The sequence below is a fragment of the Aspergillus pseudodeflectus genome (assembly GCF_044049435.1).
Source record: "Aspergillus pseudodeflectus strain CBS 756.74 chromosome Unknown BJX68scaffold_57, whole genome shotgun sequence".
NCBI lineage: Eukaryota > Fungi > Ascomycota > Eurotiomycetes > Eurotiales > Aspergillaceae > Aspergillus > Aspergillus pseudodeflectus.
This window is the reverse complement of record NW_027263833.1, coordinates 41,369-57,129: the sequence shown is the minus strand read 5'-3', so window position 1 is coordinate 57,129 and position 15,761 is coordinate 41,369. Positions and strand designations below refer to the sequence as shown.

The following is a 15,761-nucleotide window of genomic DNA, read 5'->3' as shown; positions in this document are numbered from 1 at the left end:
AGGCAAAGCTTACGAAGTACGAGATGGACCCGTTTTTGTTGCCATCAGCCATTGATATATAAGGAAACCAGAATTCGAGGGGGAGATGGAGGCTGAAGTTCTCTCAATAAATTTTTGCCATTCTCTATCTGTATTTCCTTTCTTTCGTTTGGTTTTCGTATCTCATTCAAGATGTCCGGCGGCTTCGAAAACTGGGAGGCCTACCTCTACGACCCCTCCATGGCGGCGGCGGTCATCTTCATCGTTCTGTACGGAGGAGTCACTGGCCTGCATACCTACCATCTGTTCCGGACAAGGACGTGGTTCTTCATTCCAATGGTGATCGGAGGATACTGTGAGTTCCCTCAACCAGCCTCCATTCGTCCGCCGATGACAACGCGAGGGGTCTTTTCTGACGAAACTAGTCGAGTTGATAGGATACATTGGCCGCGCGATATCGGCATCCGAGACCCCCGACTGGACGCTTGGTCCGTACATCATGCAGAGTGTGCTCTTGTTAGTTGCGCCGGCCCTCTTCGCTGCGAGCATCTACATGTATCTGGGCCGGATCATTGTCCTCGTGCGTGGGGAAAAGTTTTCGATCATCCGCGTAGGATGGATGACCAAGATCTTTGTTGCGGGCGACGTTCTCAGTTTCTTGATGCAGGCATCTGGTATGATCTGGACTGTGGCAATACTGGATACATGCTAACGAGATGAATAGGAGCTGGTATCCTCGTGACTGACTCGCAAGACATGGGCGAGAATATTATCGTAGGAGGCCTTTTTGTACAGATTGCATTTTTCGGCTTTTTCGTCATCTGCACGTTCATCTTCCAGAGACGTATTTCTGGCAACGCTACTGCGCTGGGGAATGCCAGTACGACACCGTGGTTGAAGCACCTGTGGGCGCTGTACGGCTCCAGCATCCTGATTCTGATCCGATCCATTTTCCGTGTGGTTGAATATCTGCAAGGTTGGGACGGCTATCTTCTGCGAAACGAAGCCTTTATTTATGTGTTTGACGCGCTTCTGATGTGGCTGGTGCTGGTGATTTTCGTGGTCATCCACCCGAGCGAGGTGAACTGTCTTTTGGGTCGCGGGCGTGTCATGACAACGAAGGGAGGGTTGAGCATCAGCGAGGTTGCTGTTTAGACTTGGAAAGCTGCAGATCCATAGAACAGACCAAGTTATTCTTCTTTTGTCAAACAAGGTTAGAGTTAGATCTCGAAAGGTGTCATCGCTCTATCATCAGGTACTGCTCTCCAAATATTTGCTCCATGCAGCCGTGTATTAATGGTCTCCAGTTGTCGTCCAGGACATACCAGATCTCCTGTGCAACGCGTGTTCCCCATTCAATACCAAACCACACGTCTTGGAGTCGAGCTACTACTGCACACCAGTGTGCAAGAATCGCCAGAGCCAACGGTCGACGGTCCCGAATGCGATCGACAAAGGCCGGCTGTAGTTTGATCGCCCATCGGCACGCCACAAAAAAGCCCAATCCGCCTTTTACCGCTGCACTCAAGTCGGCCAGGTGGTCGATTGCTTCCTGATATAGGGATGAGTCGTGGAGGATCGGGTCCTGGCGGGTGCATGCCTCGTTCGCCATGTGTAGCTGCTCGATTGCCGGCCGCGCCTCTATCGGAAGGGTAGGGTCGTATTCGGTGATATCTCGTAGTGGCGCCCAGGCGCGGTCCTCGAAAAGAGTGTTCATCGCTTGGTTGAGGACATACTGTACACCACGCACCAACACAAACGCCTGCACTAGATCACCGACGGCTGTACTACCCGGATCGGGAGTGCGGGGAAACCCAAACGCGTAGAGGACAGTGATACTAGCAAAAGCAAACATGGCCTTGCCATTAGCAGGATTTATATCGTCGAGCTGCTCACGAAAAAGCGCCAGCGCTTGGTTATGGTGTGAGACGGCGATCTGGAGGTAGTCCCTGCCCAGTTGTCCGTTGTCTGCAGAAGCTCTGGGTGCTCGTGTCCGTGCAATATGAACAGCCGATAATGCTAGGATTCCGTGCATTAGAAACGGGTGCGAAACTCCTTCTTCTGGAACGTAGGTGCGCCAGATTTTGTCGGTGTGCTGGCCTCGAGACATCACCATAGATGTCGCGTTTACCCATTGCAGCAATAACTCTAGGTCGCAGAGATTCAACGGGGCCAAGGGTGCTTCGCCATTATTCGAGCTGTTGTTGCTCCGGAATTGACCGAAAAGGCTGAAATCAGGAGATGGTGGTGCTTGCTGCCGGTCGGAGAGGGGACGCGGGGATCGGGAGGGCTCGTCGGTCATCCATCGCAGAGGCCCAGACGAATCATACTCGCAATCGGTCTGTCGTCGAGCACAATTGGCACAGACTGGTCGAGATTCGTCGCACTAAGAGAGAGCATTGAATGAGGAAAGGCGACGAGAATGGGGATGGCAAGCGGGGGAGGGGAGCCGAGGGGCGAGAGGGAGACTCGAGAGAGGTGTACCTTGACTCTTCGTCGCTTGCACTCTAGGCAGCCATGTCTGGATTTCTGATGCGATCGTCGTTGGGCCATGGGAGCCTGGAGGCGTTCGAAAGCTCAAGCAAAACCAAGGAGTTCGACTGACCGGGTGCTCGCGTTTCATAGATCCGAGGGTTCGTGAAGGATCAGGTTAGTGGGAGTTAATATAGCCAAGGCTGGGTTGTCGACTAGGCTGCATTATTTCTTAGCGAAATGCTGCTATACTTCTGCTCGGCGCAAACATTAAAAAAATTCATCTTGAATACATTATTATACTGATAATAGACATCTACTGGGTATATACAAAGAACAAAAAAGAAGGCACTCTTCCCCTTGGCCGTACTTAACCGCCGTCTCCTCCTCCTCCACCACCGCCTCCTTTGCCCCCAGTCCTGCGTCGGATCCTCTCATACATTGCTAGCAGGGTAATGAGAGCCATCATATCGAAATCAGGTCCATAATCTGCTGCCACCTGGAGCTTTCCGTTCTTTCGAGGGCTCTTGAAGCTGTTGCTGGTGAAAACCGCCACGTTTTGTCCGTTCGATTCGTCAACGAGCTTGAAGTTGCGGAGACTAAAGAATGATGGCGAGTCTCCATCCGCTCCGACAGACTGTGTTCGTTTCCAGAGAAACGATCGCCGCTCGTATCCGCCGTGTGCCGAGGGAATAGACATTTCAAAGCGGTATTTGGTCATGCGGAAGTTTTGACACTGGAGATCCTCCCAGACCATTGAACCTGCTCGCTGTGGATCTCCAAGACCGACTTTGCAATGCCGTGAGAGGTGAATGAACTTGCAAACGCCCGCAATCGGCGCGTTTTTGTCATCGCCAGTGTGAACCGTGATATCCGCCTTATCCGGAGTCAGGTGAGAGTTGTACACGAAGTAAAGAGGCTTCTTCTCGGCATTGGAGACGCGATAGTCGTAGCGGATTGGAGTATGGTAGATATGGTACAGACGCGAAGATTCTAGGCTGAGGCTCTGATCATCAGCCGAGTCTGATTCCCTCGATGAAGGTGTCTGTAATCCAACGTCTGACGATTTATTCTCATTGGCACCAAACGGAAGGCTGTTTGAAGAAGAAGTCAACATCGTGATGCGCTCATCTGGTGAGCAGTTTGAATGTTAATCTGGGAGTTCATTCACAGGGGGCTTTCGCCTCCTTATATGTTTTCCAGATCACATATTCTGCCTCGTCATTGCCTGCCACTCTTGGATCATTAAGCCCATAATACGAGCCCAGACAAGGCTGAGCAGCCGATCTCTCCACTTGCACAGGTTCTCCTCCAGAGAGGGAACGATTCGCTCATAGATGATGACCTTTTGCTGCGCCTGGGCATTGAAAGTCTGTCCAATCACACAGCCCACCGAATACGAAGCTTCCATAATCGGTTAAGCGTACCTAGGTCCACGGGTAGGTAATTATAGAGTTTCTGATCACCTGACCTACCCGTTGCCAGCTTGGCACACAGCCTCAATCAGCACCTTCTTTTCGATAATAAGCTTGCAGAGGATTCGCGGAAGAGAATTTCTACGGAGTAGACTCATGTATGACGAACCCTTCGGATTATCACCCTTTTGGGCGATACGAGGAGCGTCAAATTCGCAATCGCAACTGTATGCTTTTGCCGAACCCAGAACCATGAAGAGTTTTTCCAATTGTAGTAACTTTCTGTTGGTTGGCGGACGACAGAGTCAGCAATCATGTAAATATAGCTAATTGTTATCATTGCATGTTTACTTGGTAGGTAGTATTCCACATGAAACTTAGAACGTGCGTTCAACCAGATTGGCGGGCTGGCTAGCAGCTGGCGCAGTGGCTGTATTGATACTCCTGAAGTCTATCACATGACTCCACGTGATAGTTGCCAAGACTCCGCGGCGATGGTGACGGAGCAACAATCATAACACGGCGAGAAAATGATGGATGCGTCCTCGAGCTCGCCACGAACAAAGAGAGTGTCAACATTGGCCACTATCTGACTTTCCTGACTTCCCCATGGCTTGCGATTGAAAAAAATTGAGAAAACCTCACCGACATCCCCTGCTTCAGGGGTCTTTTCGCGCGCGTGGAACTCATTTCTTTTTCCACAGTACCTAACAAGCAGCATCAGTCCCCGATTTCTCTCACACCGCTTCACCAGACAAGATGGCCTTCAACTTCAACTTCGGGCCACCATCTACACCCGGAAAGGGACAGGGTCTCTTTGGCAATGGATCCGCGACTCCAGCTCAAGCACCTCCGTCCGCCTCCAACTCTTTCACTCCGCAAGGCCCTCCTCCGTCTACCATTCACGGAGGTAGCACTAGATCGCAAGATTTCTCCCCAAAGCCGATCTTCAATAGATCCGAACTGTTAAATGACAGCATTTTTGGCTCCTCCATCGACTCTCCCGATTTCGCATCTCGAACAAAGAAAAACACGGCGCCTATATCCTTTGGAGCGTCGCAATCCTTATTTAGCGTTTCTGGCGGCACTCGCTTCGGTGAGTCGACCAATTGGGGCGTTTCGAATGGTTTCCAATCATCACGGATGGAGGAAAGGCTAGATCAGGAAGAAGCGGTCGATGAGGACAATGGTCCGATGGAAGAGGAAGAAGAAGAGGAAGATGTTCAAGAACAGACGAGCAAAACAGCCGGATCGGGCGCCAACTTTCTCGACACGCACATTGGCAATACAGGGCCTCCGTCCTCCGTCCTATTGCAGCGAAAATCGATCTACTCGAACCCCGGAGATGCAAAACGGCCCAAGCTCGACGAGCGGTGGGCGAGCCAGTCACCCTTGCGCAAGGCGAAACTTTCCCCTAAGAAGGACTCGCCCATACCGGCTATCGTGCGGACCCTTGCGTCACGAGGTCGTGCTACGACAACGGAGGAACCAAGCTATTTTATTCTAGAAACCGAGGATGAAGTTTCGCGGATGTACGACGAGGTGAAACAGGCAGAGCAGTACGGACAGGTGGAATTTGAGAACGCTCTATCAGGGGTTTGCAGCCGGCTGTCTACGGTGTGGAAGTCACCCAACAGCAATGACCCTTCTCGGACGGGAACAGGCATTGGCCCTGGAGACGGTGCCCCGAACTTTGTGAAGGCAAGCTTCCTAGGATCACTGTTACTGCAGCTTCATCACCCACCCTTTGCTGCTAGTAGACCGCCAAGTTTCCCTAATTTCGGGTTCGGGGGACCGCGTGCGTTGATGCTTGCCGGCGGATCGGACACACCTGTTGCCGTTCCTAAAGTCCTTTTGGACTGGCTGGAAACGCACGCCGGTACATCAGGCGAGCTTCGAAGTCTTGCACAGACTGGACCTGATCCTACAGCATCTCCGAACTTTTGGGAGATAATCAACGCTGCTGTCCTGCGAGGCAAGCTCTCAGAGGTGGCGAAGATTTTACGGTCGGCTGATTTCAACTACGCTCGTTCAGCGCTGGAAGATGGCCTATCGCAGCCAGGGTACCGTGGAGCACAGCTGCAGAACATCCAGAGATGCATCAACAGAGTGCTCCAAGTGTTGGAATCGTGCCCCAGCGTACAGCATGACGACTGGGACGTCCGTGGTGCGGACTGGGTAGTGTACCGAAAGCGAGTTCTAGCTGCCGTGTCCGACCTGGAGGAGTTCGCGGAAGGAGACGAACAGCCTGCTCCTCAGCCTGCTGCTACTGGCAATGCGTTCCAGGCGATCAATTTTGGGCTAGGGCCAGCCCCCTTCCAAGGCACTTCCTTTACAGAGTCTGCTCGTATGGCAGAGAGCAAGGTGCCGTGGACCATCTACCAGAATCTCCGAGTGATTTACCGCGTTCTCCTTGGCGATCCGTCGGCTATCATGAAACTCGCAGAAAATTGGGTCGAGGCTACGATCGGCCTAACAGTCTGGTGGGATGGCGATGATGACGAGGTCAGCTACTTACATCGCGGGCCCAAACCGTCTGAAGATCCCTATCTTCGCCGTTTAAATTTGGCGTTTGGCAGCGCGACCAATGCGGAAGCGAACGAGAAGGGCTTCAGCATCAATTCGCTCAGCGGACTTGAGGCTGGTCTGGCATCAGTTTTTGAAGGAAATGTCGAAGGAGTGTTAGGATTGCTCCAGACATGGTCGCTGTGCGTAGCCTCTGCCGTTGCGGAAATTAGCGCGGTCGGTGGCTGGCTGGAGACGGGCGGTGTCAAGCCACCGTCCGGCCTCAGCGAGAATGACCTGATGGTGCTCTCGTATGGGCAGGAGGAGGTGACGGACCGTCGCGTCAACAAAGACGATGTTCTCACTGCGTATGCTTCGGCGTTGTTTGAGCGGCGGTCAATTGAAAATGAAACTGGCGCTCGTGAAGGATGGGAACTAGCACTTGAGGTGCTGAGTCGACTCGATGACCGTGAGAAAGGGCAGAAGAGCGTTTCCGAGTTGCTCGATAAGCTTCCGCTCGACACGGCGGAGCAGATGGACAAGGTTGTTTTGCTTTGTACAGAATTGGGTTTGGACAAGGAGGGCCGACGAGTTTCCGAGGTAAGTTCCTGAACTTTTTTTTTTCTAAGTTTAGTACTGATTTTTTTCTCCCTCAGCGTTATGGTGACATGACCGTTTCCAACTCGGAAGAGTATGGCCTTGCACTTGTTTGCTACGCTCGTGCACATAACCGCCGGAAGGTGCGGTCTGTTGTCGACCTACTCATCTCTTACAGTCTCGTCCACTCCAAGGCATACCCCGCGACAAACAACCTGGATGGCCAGCTACGGGCACTGATTCGAGAGCCCAAGACCTGCCTTCAGGCAATTGCGTTAGCGGACGATGAGGCTGCTTCAATTCTACAATTTTACTTTAGCGGCTACGCGACTCTGCGGCGGTTCTACGAGACGCGCGATGAAGCGATTGGACTTCCTGAAGGGCACAAGCCACGGTACAAGCCACTCGCTAGACGGCGGGCCGCCGCGCAGGCGCTGGTTGCAGTGATCAGTAGTGCTGCGGACAGTATCTACGGCGGACTATATGATCCCGATCGCGATTCGGCTATTCAAGTCGACGGGCTGTTGGCTCTCCTTGGCGAGGCTCTTCCTCTAGTTCATGGTGAGTGTCTTCCCGCGTAACATGAACCAAGCTAACCAGTGTAGAAAACTCATCGATTTTGACGACAGCTCAGCAGTTTGCGATCCTATCTGCTATCGAAGATCTAGAAACGGTTACACCTCGCGTCTATGCACAATGCGAAGAATGTTTCCGATCAACGCTCCTTGAGTACTCGTCCTCGAAACACGGGTTCTCTGGGAAATCAGACTCCTTCGTGCTGCCACCATCACCTCGAGCCCTTCTGAAAAAATCTGTTTCATCGCTTACCGGCTCCAGCACATTCTCAATCATCGGTAGTGACATGCTCGAGTCAGCACGCACACGGTCGTTATCCGGGTCAGCAGAAGGGTCCGGGGTGCTCGTGCCTCGGAGCGAAGGGGCGGTAGGAGCCGAGCGGGAGTGGGACTGGCGGGCAGGCCTGACAGAAGACGCAAAGGGCGAAGACATACTCCGCATGTTGCGGTTAGGACTGGCGGGCGGGCTGAGCTTGGGGGCATTGGGCCGGGTGTAATCTCTACATATTCTATCTTGGGAATTGATTTAGCATGGCTGGCATGGCATGGAAAGTACTCCGGAGTAGTACAACATTTGTATGTGTCGATGTGAGTCTCCGGGGGATGAACAGCGACTGTGCGGCTGTTACTGGTGCTGTTCTACCAATTTCCGATTTGTTCCAATAGTTAGATATTCCGTCATAATTTGCCTCTGGCGATCATCTTGCAAGTCTTCAGCCTCACTGGCCCTCAGGAACCCAAGGGCGGGGCAGGGCGTGATTGGCCGGGCGCAGATGCTGAGCCATGAGTCAAAATAGAAGAATCGCGTTATCATGACCGGCGCTGAAGTCTGCTACAAGATGAAACAGAGGACAGATTGCACAAGGCCGGAGCAGAGGGCCTGACCCGAGCACAAGGTACCCCCAGTCATCATCACCGTCGAGCCGTGACTAAGGCAGCCGGAATCAGGCACGCTCTTTGTCAACGAGAGTCATCGCGCGAGGACAATGACAGCTGAAAAGAAGCGCCAGCCGCAAGCCAACTGGGGCCCCGGCGTCGACGCTAAACCCGGCGAGGCCAGGGCGCTGGATGGGCACTCAATCCGTCGAGGGTGCTAATCCTGCTGCAGTCTAGCGTTGATCTGCCTGATCATCCGTTCAGCCCCGAACGCTCTCCGCTTGCACGTTGCACGTTGCAGGTTTCCAAGGTTGAGGTCCTGCCTAACCGGTTCGGCGATGGCCGTAGTTTCTACGGGCCCCATAGGACCGTTTGGCCCTGCCATGGATGGAGCTGGTTGGGGCTGCAGTCCAGCCGTTGCAGCGGTGATCCTTGGCTGCGTTCGTGAGCTGCGGAAAAAATAGCTCGTGCCTGGGAGCTACCTACATACTCCGTTCCTCTGCATGGGCACGGGTCCTTGTTTCGAGTCAAAGGACGATGAGGTCCACGCTGGGCTGATACTTAGCCTGCCTTTGAGTGGTGCTTGCTTTTGCGATTGACTCCTTTGCTCATTCTTTCAGTTTCAAGTCCGGATATCATGGTCCTTCAGGGCTGGATGGGGGTGGCCTGAGATTAGCAAGCGCACTCCTCATTCAGTCATTACGGAGGCTCACGCTTCCAAGTTCTCTATTTCATCTTCCTTATAAGGCTCAATTGACCCGCTCGCTCTTGAGGCTATCCACTCACTCACTCACTCATCACTCACTTCAGTTCTGGATAGCTTCGCATTCTTGTCTTCCATCTGCTACATTTCGCTTGCATTCTTGCCCTCCATCTTCTACATCCAGCTTGCATTCCTGCATCTGCTTTGCATATACTTCGACTTCACCACAAGAACGACTTTTGACAAGCGTCACCATGTGCTACCAACTTGTCGAACGCTACTCGGTCTGCGGCTGCCTCTACTTCCAGCACGCAATTGACCCTTGCACCGCATATGGCCAGCGCGGGCACCAGACCCAGGAGAAGACGGTGCTCGTGGGCTACGCCTGCCCTCGACACTCGGCGCGACGAGGAAGCGGGTCTTCATATTCGTCAGGCCGGTAGACAATATCTCGGTCTACAATTTTCTACAATTATCCCAGTGATACATATGAGCTTTTTCCCTCTCCAATTCGACTTTCCGATTCGACTTTCTTTCTCAACTCGCGATTCTCCTCTCTTATCAGCGTGAAACTACTCTGCTCTCGATTCAATGCTGCCGGCAGCATATCCTGTCTTTCTGACGTTCAATTGGTCGTTCTGGGAACGGAATGGTAAATCTCGGTTTTTCTTATGGTATGCCTCCTGATACCCAGATATATTTATGCAACAGCAGTCCTGACCTGGTGCAGTAAAAGTTGCGACTATGGAGCATAGCATGGCATAGCACGGCATGATCATGAATGGACGAGCGATGGACTATATTTAAACTATACACAGAGTAGATCTCTTAATCTATTATCTCTTAATCTGTCCAATCCCACTTGGTATCAAGTTCCATAGAATCAGATAATCATCCAAAGGCACGTCAACTAGCCCAATCGACTGTATTGGGAATCGTGCTGCCTTGTCGCATTGACTTGGGTCCGTGCGGCCCTGTGATTGGAGACGAATACGAGCTTCAGTCTTGGACAATCCATCCCCATGACCCATTCCAACCTCGTACGTATGATAGAGAAGATATCCCCTTGTCTTCTCTCCTTCTTTCCGTGTCGGTTTCCCTCCACCTTCCCACTGCCAACAGTAACCCCAGAGAGCCAGATACAAAAAGTCAGAATGCTCCTCCTCTCTGCCCTCCGGATAACGAGAGATGCCCTCTTCACAAGACATCTCCCCTTGCGCATCCGCCTCTTAATGCTAACACTGCAGCCAATTACCTTGCTCACATACACTATCGAATGGCTCACAGCACGCAAGTTCCCGCACCAGCAGGACCTCAGGATCCCATTGAAACGCGCGGGGAAGGGGGGGACTGTTAGGGCTGTCGTCTACTTGCCTCCAGCAAGACAATCCCTTCACCATACTACCAGTACTAGTACAACAAGCGCAGCAGCAGCAACAACAACAGAATCCAGCCCCCCAGAGCAAACCCTAAAATCAAAGATCCCACTCCATCTCAACATCCACGGCGGCGCCTTCCTAGGCGGACTACCCGAAGGCAACGCGCGGTTCTGCGCGCAGCTCGCGAGGGAATCTGGTGCTGTTGTCGTCTCCACGGGGTACCGGTATACGCCCGTGGCGAGGTTCCCAGATGCGCATGAGGACGTGCAGGATGTTGCGGAGTGGCTCCTCGAGCACGCGGAGGAGATGTGGGGTGCGGATCCGGGCTGTTTTACTGTGAGTGGGTTTTCGGTTGGGGGGAATTTGGGATTGGGGGTTGCGCAGTCGTTGGTCGGGAGGGGGGAGAGCGGGGAGGTGAGGGGGTTGGTTAGTTTTGAGGGTGTGGTATGTTCTTTTCTTCTCTTTGTGGTGTCTACAGGTACGATACGTGAAGTAAGGGCTCACATGCATTACAGATGGACTTTCGCATCCCCCCCTGGCAGAAGCCCCGACCAAAGGGCTTCGCAGAGCACGACCCGCTCCAATTCCTACAACCCCTCTTCGACGCCTACGCAGGCCCTAACCGCGCCCGCGACATGGCCAATCCCCTCCTCCATCCCATCCTTGCACCCATCAGCACCCTCCCACAGAACCTATTCTTCATTGTTGGCGGACAGTGCATCCTGCGCTCCGAGACCGAGGCGACGATCGAGAGACTCGAAGCGGAAGCAAAGTCTATCAATGCGGCGAACGGGCTCGGTCAAAGTGTTGTTGAGGAGGAGGGTCCTGATGGGAGAGCAGTTGTTGTCAAGAGCTATGTTGCCGAGGGCCAGATTCATGGGTGGACCGAGATGCCGTCTTTTGCGATTGATGTGGAGAAGAGGACGAGAGCGTTTGGGGATGCGGTGCGATTCTTGATGCGGGTTCATAGGGCTTATGGATATGTACATTTGGAGGCGTAGATGGGAGATAATGGCTAGTTCATGTTGGATAGGGCACGAGCGGATATGGGTATATGGGCTATAGACTGTATAGATCAGGCATCTCCTAAATGTATAATACACTCTCCACTTACTATACAACCTCACTGAATCTATTCGCATATCATACGACCTACCATACCATTCAATATCCAGTTCCATTTATAAGATACCCTACGAGGGAACAGTTAACCCTATCGAATAACCCTCTCCAGCCACTCAAACCCCTCCCTAGATCTCCGCCAGGTCGTCCCTCCAACCTCCATCCCCAATGCAAACGTATGATCCTCCCCCTCAACCTCCACAATCCCACACTCCACCCCCTTCTCCCTTAGAACCTCCAAAAGCCTCCGACTCACATCAACGGGAATCATCCGATCACAATCCCCATGCACAATAAACGTAGGAGGAAATCCCGCCTCGACTCTAGTGACAGGATCAATATCCTCCAGCCTCCCAGCACTCGCGGGAAAGATCGCATCGAGAACAGTCCCATTGGCGATCTGGGTTAGCGCGAATGCGTCGCGGGGCCGGCTGAAGTCCGGCCTGTTGGATTGTTGGCCCTCGAGGGAGATGCCGGATGTTGTCGGGATGGGGTACTCGTCGTAGACTTGTTGGAGAAAGTCTTGGGGAAAGCCGTTTGGTGGGAGGTTGGCTTTGACGTGTGGGAGGGGTTTCCGCCAGGAGGGGTGGGTGAAGTGGACGGCGCCGTAGAAGTTGAGGATTGCGCGCGGTGGGCGGGGCGTGTCGTAGCCCTGTTTCTCGTCAATACCAATGGTATACAAAAGTAAAAGCCAACAGTCTGGGAAAGGCCTAAAGAAAGCTTGCAGCACACAGGGGAAGAACTCACCAAGGCCAGCGCCAAATAGCCGCCACTCGACGTCCCAAACGCCAGAACCCTATCTAGATCGACCCTATAGTTCCGCTCATCCTGGGTTGGGCTCTGCTCTCCCAAGAACCGCTCAAGGTCACCAGCATAAATCCATGCCAGGAAGTCTCGCATGTCCTGCACCGGCCCGTTTAGCACATCGACCCCGGGACAAAGCCGGTGATTAGGGACAGCGACGATCCAGCCTCGCTCAAGACAGTCGTCAACTTGCGGCATCGAGACCATCCGGCTGTGGCCGAGCATGAAGGCGCCGCCGTGGATGTTTATTACTATGCTTGTTAGCTTGGATTCTTTTGTCTCTCTAGTTTTAATTGCTTGGGATTCCCAGGGGGGAAAGTTGCGTCGGAACGTACAGACGGGATATTTGTGGTCGCGGTAGGCATTTTGTGGAGGCGGGGGAAGGTAGATGTCCACGGAGATCTTTGACCAGTTGATCTCCTTGTAGATTGTTGTTAGGGGTGGTGGTGGCATATTGGTCGATATTGAGTGTTGGTTGTGGTCGGTGCAATGCATGAAGTAAGAGATACTTTATACCCGATGACTCGGAAAAGCCGAGCGGATGATCCGACGACATCTGCATCTACATTATCTCCTTCACCACTACGGAGTAAGCAACGGGATATAAGTATACCAGTCATAATTCATCACCTCATTTCTTTCATCTCGTCTTCACTACTCAAGCTAGCTACCTAACTAACCAGCTCCCATCCATCTTCCATCCCACCTTTCACCAACAATCTTCATCTTCCACCTCTTCTTCTCTCATGACTCACGCCTGGCTGTTGAGTTCAACAGAGCGGACTTGTCAACCTGTCTGATACATAAATATCCCACAACCGCCCCCGCGACTCCTCACCCCGGACACGAGTCGAGCACAGCTCGCATTGCATCGGATTGACGGGTCAGCGGGAGGCTAGTTCAGCCTTTTTTTTTTTGTCTTTTTCTTCGTGGTTTAAAGTATACACTCGCTGAGCATAGAAACTCAACAAGCGAAAGAGTGACTGATGTACTGAACGCAATGTACTGTTCGCATATATGCAACACGCACACGCACATGCAATGTCAAGCCGATCTGAGCCAGTCAATCCGAGCTTCGGTATGTATGTATCCCATCTATGTTGTGGAAGGAAGGAATAAAAAAAGCGCAACGACACGAAAAGCCTTTGTTGGCCTGTCATTTAGCGCCTCACAACAATACCCTGGCGACGCACAGCGCGGCGCGCATGGCGGTACTCCTCGTCGCTGTCGGACTCCTCGGAGCAGGAATCCTCAGACGACTCGGTGATGTAGCCGCAGCGGCTGCCGCCGCAGTCGAGCTTGACGCGGTCGCCCTTGCGCGTGATTCCGTAGCGCTCGCAGTGGCAGACGGAGGGCGGGTCGGACATGGAAGACAGAGACGATGGGGATGTCGAGCCCGAGGAGCGCGACGAGAGCGAGGAGCCGACGGAGCTGGGTGGGGAGGCGGAGAGCCCGTCGTAGTCGTCTGACATGCGGGAGCCCGCGAAGCGGCGGGTGAGCTCGTCCATGTTGGGAGCGAAGTCGGCCTCGCGGATTTGGCGGGAGGCGTAGGGCTTTGATGGCTTTGGGTGCTGGATCTTGGACGGGGAGAGGGCGCGGCCGGTGGCGATGTCTGTGGAGCCGCGGCGGGCACTGCGGCGGCTGGAGGTTGTGGCAGCGGAGGAGGGCTCCTTGCCGCCGGGAACATCGAGGATGTTGAGCTTGCGGCCGGTGGTGGGCTCGACGGTGTAGTCTGCGGCGGGGTCGTGGGAGACGTGGTAGCCGTCGAGGATGTAGTAGTACCAGTAGCGGCCGCCGAGCTTGAGCATGGAGGTCTGGAAGCGGAACTTGCCAACCCATGAGCCGGACTTGGAGCCATCGCGAGAGAGCGGGATCTGGCGCGAGTAGTTGTCCCACGAGCCCAGGAGGTGGACCGTCTTGACGTTGGACGAGGTGCGGAGGTTGAACTTGAGTTGGACAGCGGACATGTTGGCGAAAAAAAAACTAGTTATTAACGGAGTAAAGTATTATTGCAATCGTGTAGATAATAAGTGTCGAGATGGACGTTAAAAGGACTGCCAGAGTCGATTCAACGTGGTTCGTAAGGCGTTGTTGGTGAGGCTTGGAGCTGTTGGTGTTGGGTGGCAGAGCAACAACGGCGCTTTTCGAGCTTGAGGATCCAGTCCACGACACGAAAGAGGACAATTAGAATAAAAGTTCGAGTCAAGCAACAAGGCTGAGCAAGTTTTGTCTGATGCTGAACGATATCAAGAATCACGTCGAACCGGCGACGAGAGTAGATGAGACCGTTGTAGAGTTGATTAATTGGAGTATTCTGCACAGCAGATCAAATGTATAGCAGCCAAAAGATGTATATCAGAGAGCACAGCTCGTCTGGTGTTTTTTTGGATATGGTGTAAAAGGGTTGAAGATTAAATGCTGTATAGGAGCAGAAGCGAAGAACAGAACAAACAAGTGCAACCAGTGCACAGAATACTCCAAAAAAAGGGCAGCTTTCGACAAGACAGGCTTGCTGAAGAAAAAAAAGAAGAAAAAAGGACAAACGGGCCTGGCGCTTGCAGGACTCTTAAAGCATGGCTGCGCGGCGTGTGGTCAGTGGTTGACTGATGATGGTGTGCCGCTCGGTCGTCAAGGGTGTCTGTCCTTGTCTGCCACTGTCAACTCGTCACACCGTCTCTTCTATTCTGGGATGCACCCAGAGCCAATCCTCACGGACGATCGGCCTGCCCCGCTCATTGCGGCGGTTACAGGTTGACAGCGATTGGGCTGGAGCCGGGATGAGGCTAATGCATGTTAGCGCTCGTGATGAGGGCCCGTCACAGTATTGGCCAATCACGCTGGAGAGCATCCCAGAAGGTTGATTCTTGATGCATCGACTCGTTTTCAAAGTTCAACTTGGAGGGCCGGGGACTCTGCGAAGGCTGGACTTTGTCCTGCAAATTGAGGGAGGGCCTCCGAGTATTGAGAGCCGGCGAGAGAAGCAGCAGCATAATGAAAAACTATCCCCCATTCAAGAGAAACCCATCCATCTATATGGATGACTCGTACTTCCAGACTCCCTGCATACTCTCGCATCTCCGGCGTAGATGTATGATGCAATGTCTACACTCGACTGCTTCAATTGGTGTATCTCGCGTCGTAGATCACGATACATTCAAGACAGACTGATAGGTGGGTCTCACTGCACATCATGCTGCAGAGCTCCAACTGCACAAGAGAAGTGTGAGCCGTCTCGACTCCTCCCGTGTGAGTCTCTGGAGGTCTCCTCACGGCTCATGCTCAAGTCAGGTCTCATCACCGATTCGTGTAGTCTTGAATTACAAACTCAATTATG

General features: G+C 53.0%; 8 protein-coding genes across 8 annotated transcripts; 4 read left to right on the top strand and 4 right to left on the bottom strand.

The window, feature by feature from the left end:
* Nucleotides 1-171: 171 nt before the first annotated feature.
* Nucleotides 172-1,134, top strand: BJX68DRAFT_258086 (RTA1 domain-containing protein; the record flags this gene model as incomplete). The annotated part of the gene is made up of 3 exons (XM_071043464.1): nucleotides 172-334; nucleotides 405-653; nucleotides 704-1,134. 3 exons carry the CDS (start codon nucleotides 172-174, stop codon nucleotides 1,132-1,134), a joined length of 843 nt encoding a protein of 280 aa, XP_070894578.1.
* BJX68DRAFT_172072 (uncharacterized protein) lies at nucleotides 958-2,598 on the bottom strand. The gene is made up of 2 exons (XM_071037065.1): nucleotides 2,464-2,598; nucleotides 958-2,365 (listed from the first exon to the last, which is right to left on the bottom strand). Exons 1-2 carry the CDS (start codon nucleotides 2,530-2,532, stop codon nucleotides 1,217-1,219), a joined length of 1,218 nt encoding a protein of 405 aa, XP_070894577.1. The 5' UTR covers nucleotides 2,533-2,598; the 3' UTR covers nucleotides 958-1,216.
* Nucleotides 2,599-2,733: 135 nt separating this feature from the next.
* Nucleotides 2,734-3,746, bottom strand: BJX68DRAFT_245487 (uncharacterized protein). Its single transcript, XM_071041502.1, has one exon. It carries the CDS (start codon nucleotides 3,566-3,568, stop codon nucleotides 2,822-2,824), a length of 747 nt encoding a protein of 248 aa, XP_070894576.1. The 5' UTR covers nucleotides 3,569-3,746; the 3' UTR covers nucleotides 2,734-2,821.
* A 640-nt stretch (nucleotides 3,747-4,386) lies between these two features.
* On the top strand, nucleotides 4,387-8,637 carry BJX68DRAFT_245486 (putative nuclear pore complex subunit Nup85). Its single transcript, XM_071041501.1, has 3 exons — nucleotides 4,387-6,971; nucleotides 7,028-7,529; nucleotides 7,574-8,637. Exons 1-3 carry the CDS (start codon nucleotides 4,626-4,628, stop codon nucleotides 8,038-8,040), a joined length of 3,315 nt encoding a protein of 1,104 aa, XP_070894575.1. The 5' UTR covers nucleotides 4,387-4,625; the 3' UTR covers nucleotides 8,041-8,637.
* An 82-nt stretch (nucleotides 8,638-8,719) lies between these two features.
* Nucleotides 8,720-10,150, top strand: BJX68DRAFT_245484 (uncharacterized protein). The gene is made up of 2 exons (XM_071041500.1): nucleotides 8,720-9,796; nucleotides 9,859-10,150. The coding sequence occupies exon 1, from the start codon at nucleotides 9,456-9,458 to the stop codon at nucleotides 9,690-9,692; it is 237 nt and encodes a 78-aa protein (XP_070894574.1). The 5' UTR covers nucleotides 8,720-9,455; the 3' UTR covers nucleotides 9,693-9,796; nucleotides 9,859-10,150.
* Nucleotides 10,151-10,276: 126 nt separating this feature from the next.
* Nucleotides 10,277-11,502, top strand: BJX68DRAFT_271109 (putative lipase/esterase family protein; the record flags this gene model as incomplete). Its single annotated transcript, XM_071046875.1, has 2 exons — nucleotides 10,277-10,945; nucleotides 11,017-11,502. The coding sequence occupies 2 exons, from the start codon at nucleotides 10,277-10,279 to the stop codon at nucleotides 11,500-11,502; spliced, it is 1,155 nt and encodes a 384-aa protein (XP_070894573.1).
* Nucleotides 11,503-11,714: 212 nt separating this feature from the next.
* Nucleotides 11,715-12,880, bottom strand: BJX68DRAFT_271108 (uncharacterized protein; the record flags this gene model as incomplete). The annotated part of the gene is made up of 3 exons (XM_071046874.1): nucleotides 11,715-12,275; nucleotides 12,371-12,678; nucleotides 12,763-12,880. 3 exons carry the CDS (start codon nucleotides 12,878-12,880, stop codon nucleotides 11,715-11,717), a joined length of 987 nt encoding a protein of 328 aa, XP_070894572.1.
* Nucleotides 12,881-13,029: 149 nt separating this feature from the next.
* Nucleotides 13,030-15,019, bottom strand: esdC (GTP-binding protein EsdC). The gene has a single exon (XM_071041499.1). The coding sequence runs from the start codon at nucleotides 14,392-14,394 to the stop codon at nucleotides 13,588-13,590; it is 807 nt and encodes a 268-aa protein (XP_070894571.1). The 5' UTR covers nucleotides 14,395-15,019; the 3' UTR covers nucleotides 13,030-13,587.
* Between the last annotated feature and the right edge of the window lie 742 nt (nucleotides 15,020-15,761).

Excerpts from the sequence above, each read along its gene's own strand:
- BJX68DRAFT_172072 (XM_071037065.1), bottom strand. The coding sequence starts at position 2,532 with ATGGCCCAACGACGATCGCATCAGAAATCCAGACATGGCTGCCTAGAG. Across the intron at positions 2,366-2,463 it reads GCAAGCGACGAAGAGTCAAG|TGCGACGAATCTCGACCAGT; the intron begins GTACACCTCTCT and ends GCTCTCTCTTAG.
- BJX68DRAFT_245487 (XM_071041502.1), bottom strand. The coding sequence starts at position 3,568 with ATGTTGACTTCTTCTTCAAACAGCCTTCCGTTTGGTGCCAATGAGAAT.
- BJX68DRAFT_245486 (XM_071041501.1), top strand. The coding sequence starts at position 4,626 with ATGGCCTTCAACTTCAACTTCGGGCCACCATCTACACCCGGAAAGGGA. Across the intron at positions 6,972-7,027 it reads AGGGCCGACGAGTTTCCGAG|CGTTATGGTGACATGACCGT; the intron begins GTAAGTTCCTGA and ends TTTCTCCCTCAG. Across the intron at positions 7,530-7,573 it reads GGCTCTTCCTCTAGTTCATG|AAAACTCATCGATTTTGACG; the intron begins GTGAGTGTCTTC and ends TAACCAGTGTAG.
- BJX68DRAFT_245484 (XM_071041500.1), top strand. The coding sequence starts at position 9,456 with ATGGCCAGCGCGGGCACCAGACCCAGGAGAAGACGGTGCTCGTGGGCT.
- esdC (XM_071041499.1), bottom strand. The coding sequence starts at position 14,394 with ATGTCCGCTGTCCAACTCAAGTTCAACCTCCGCACCTCGTCCAACGTC.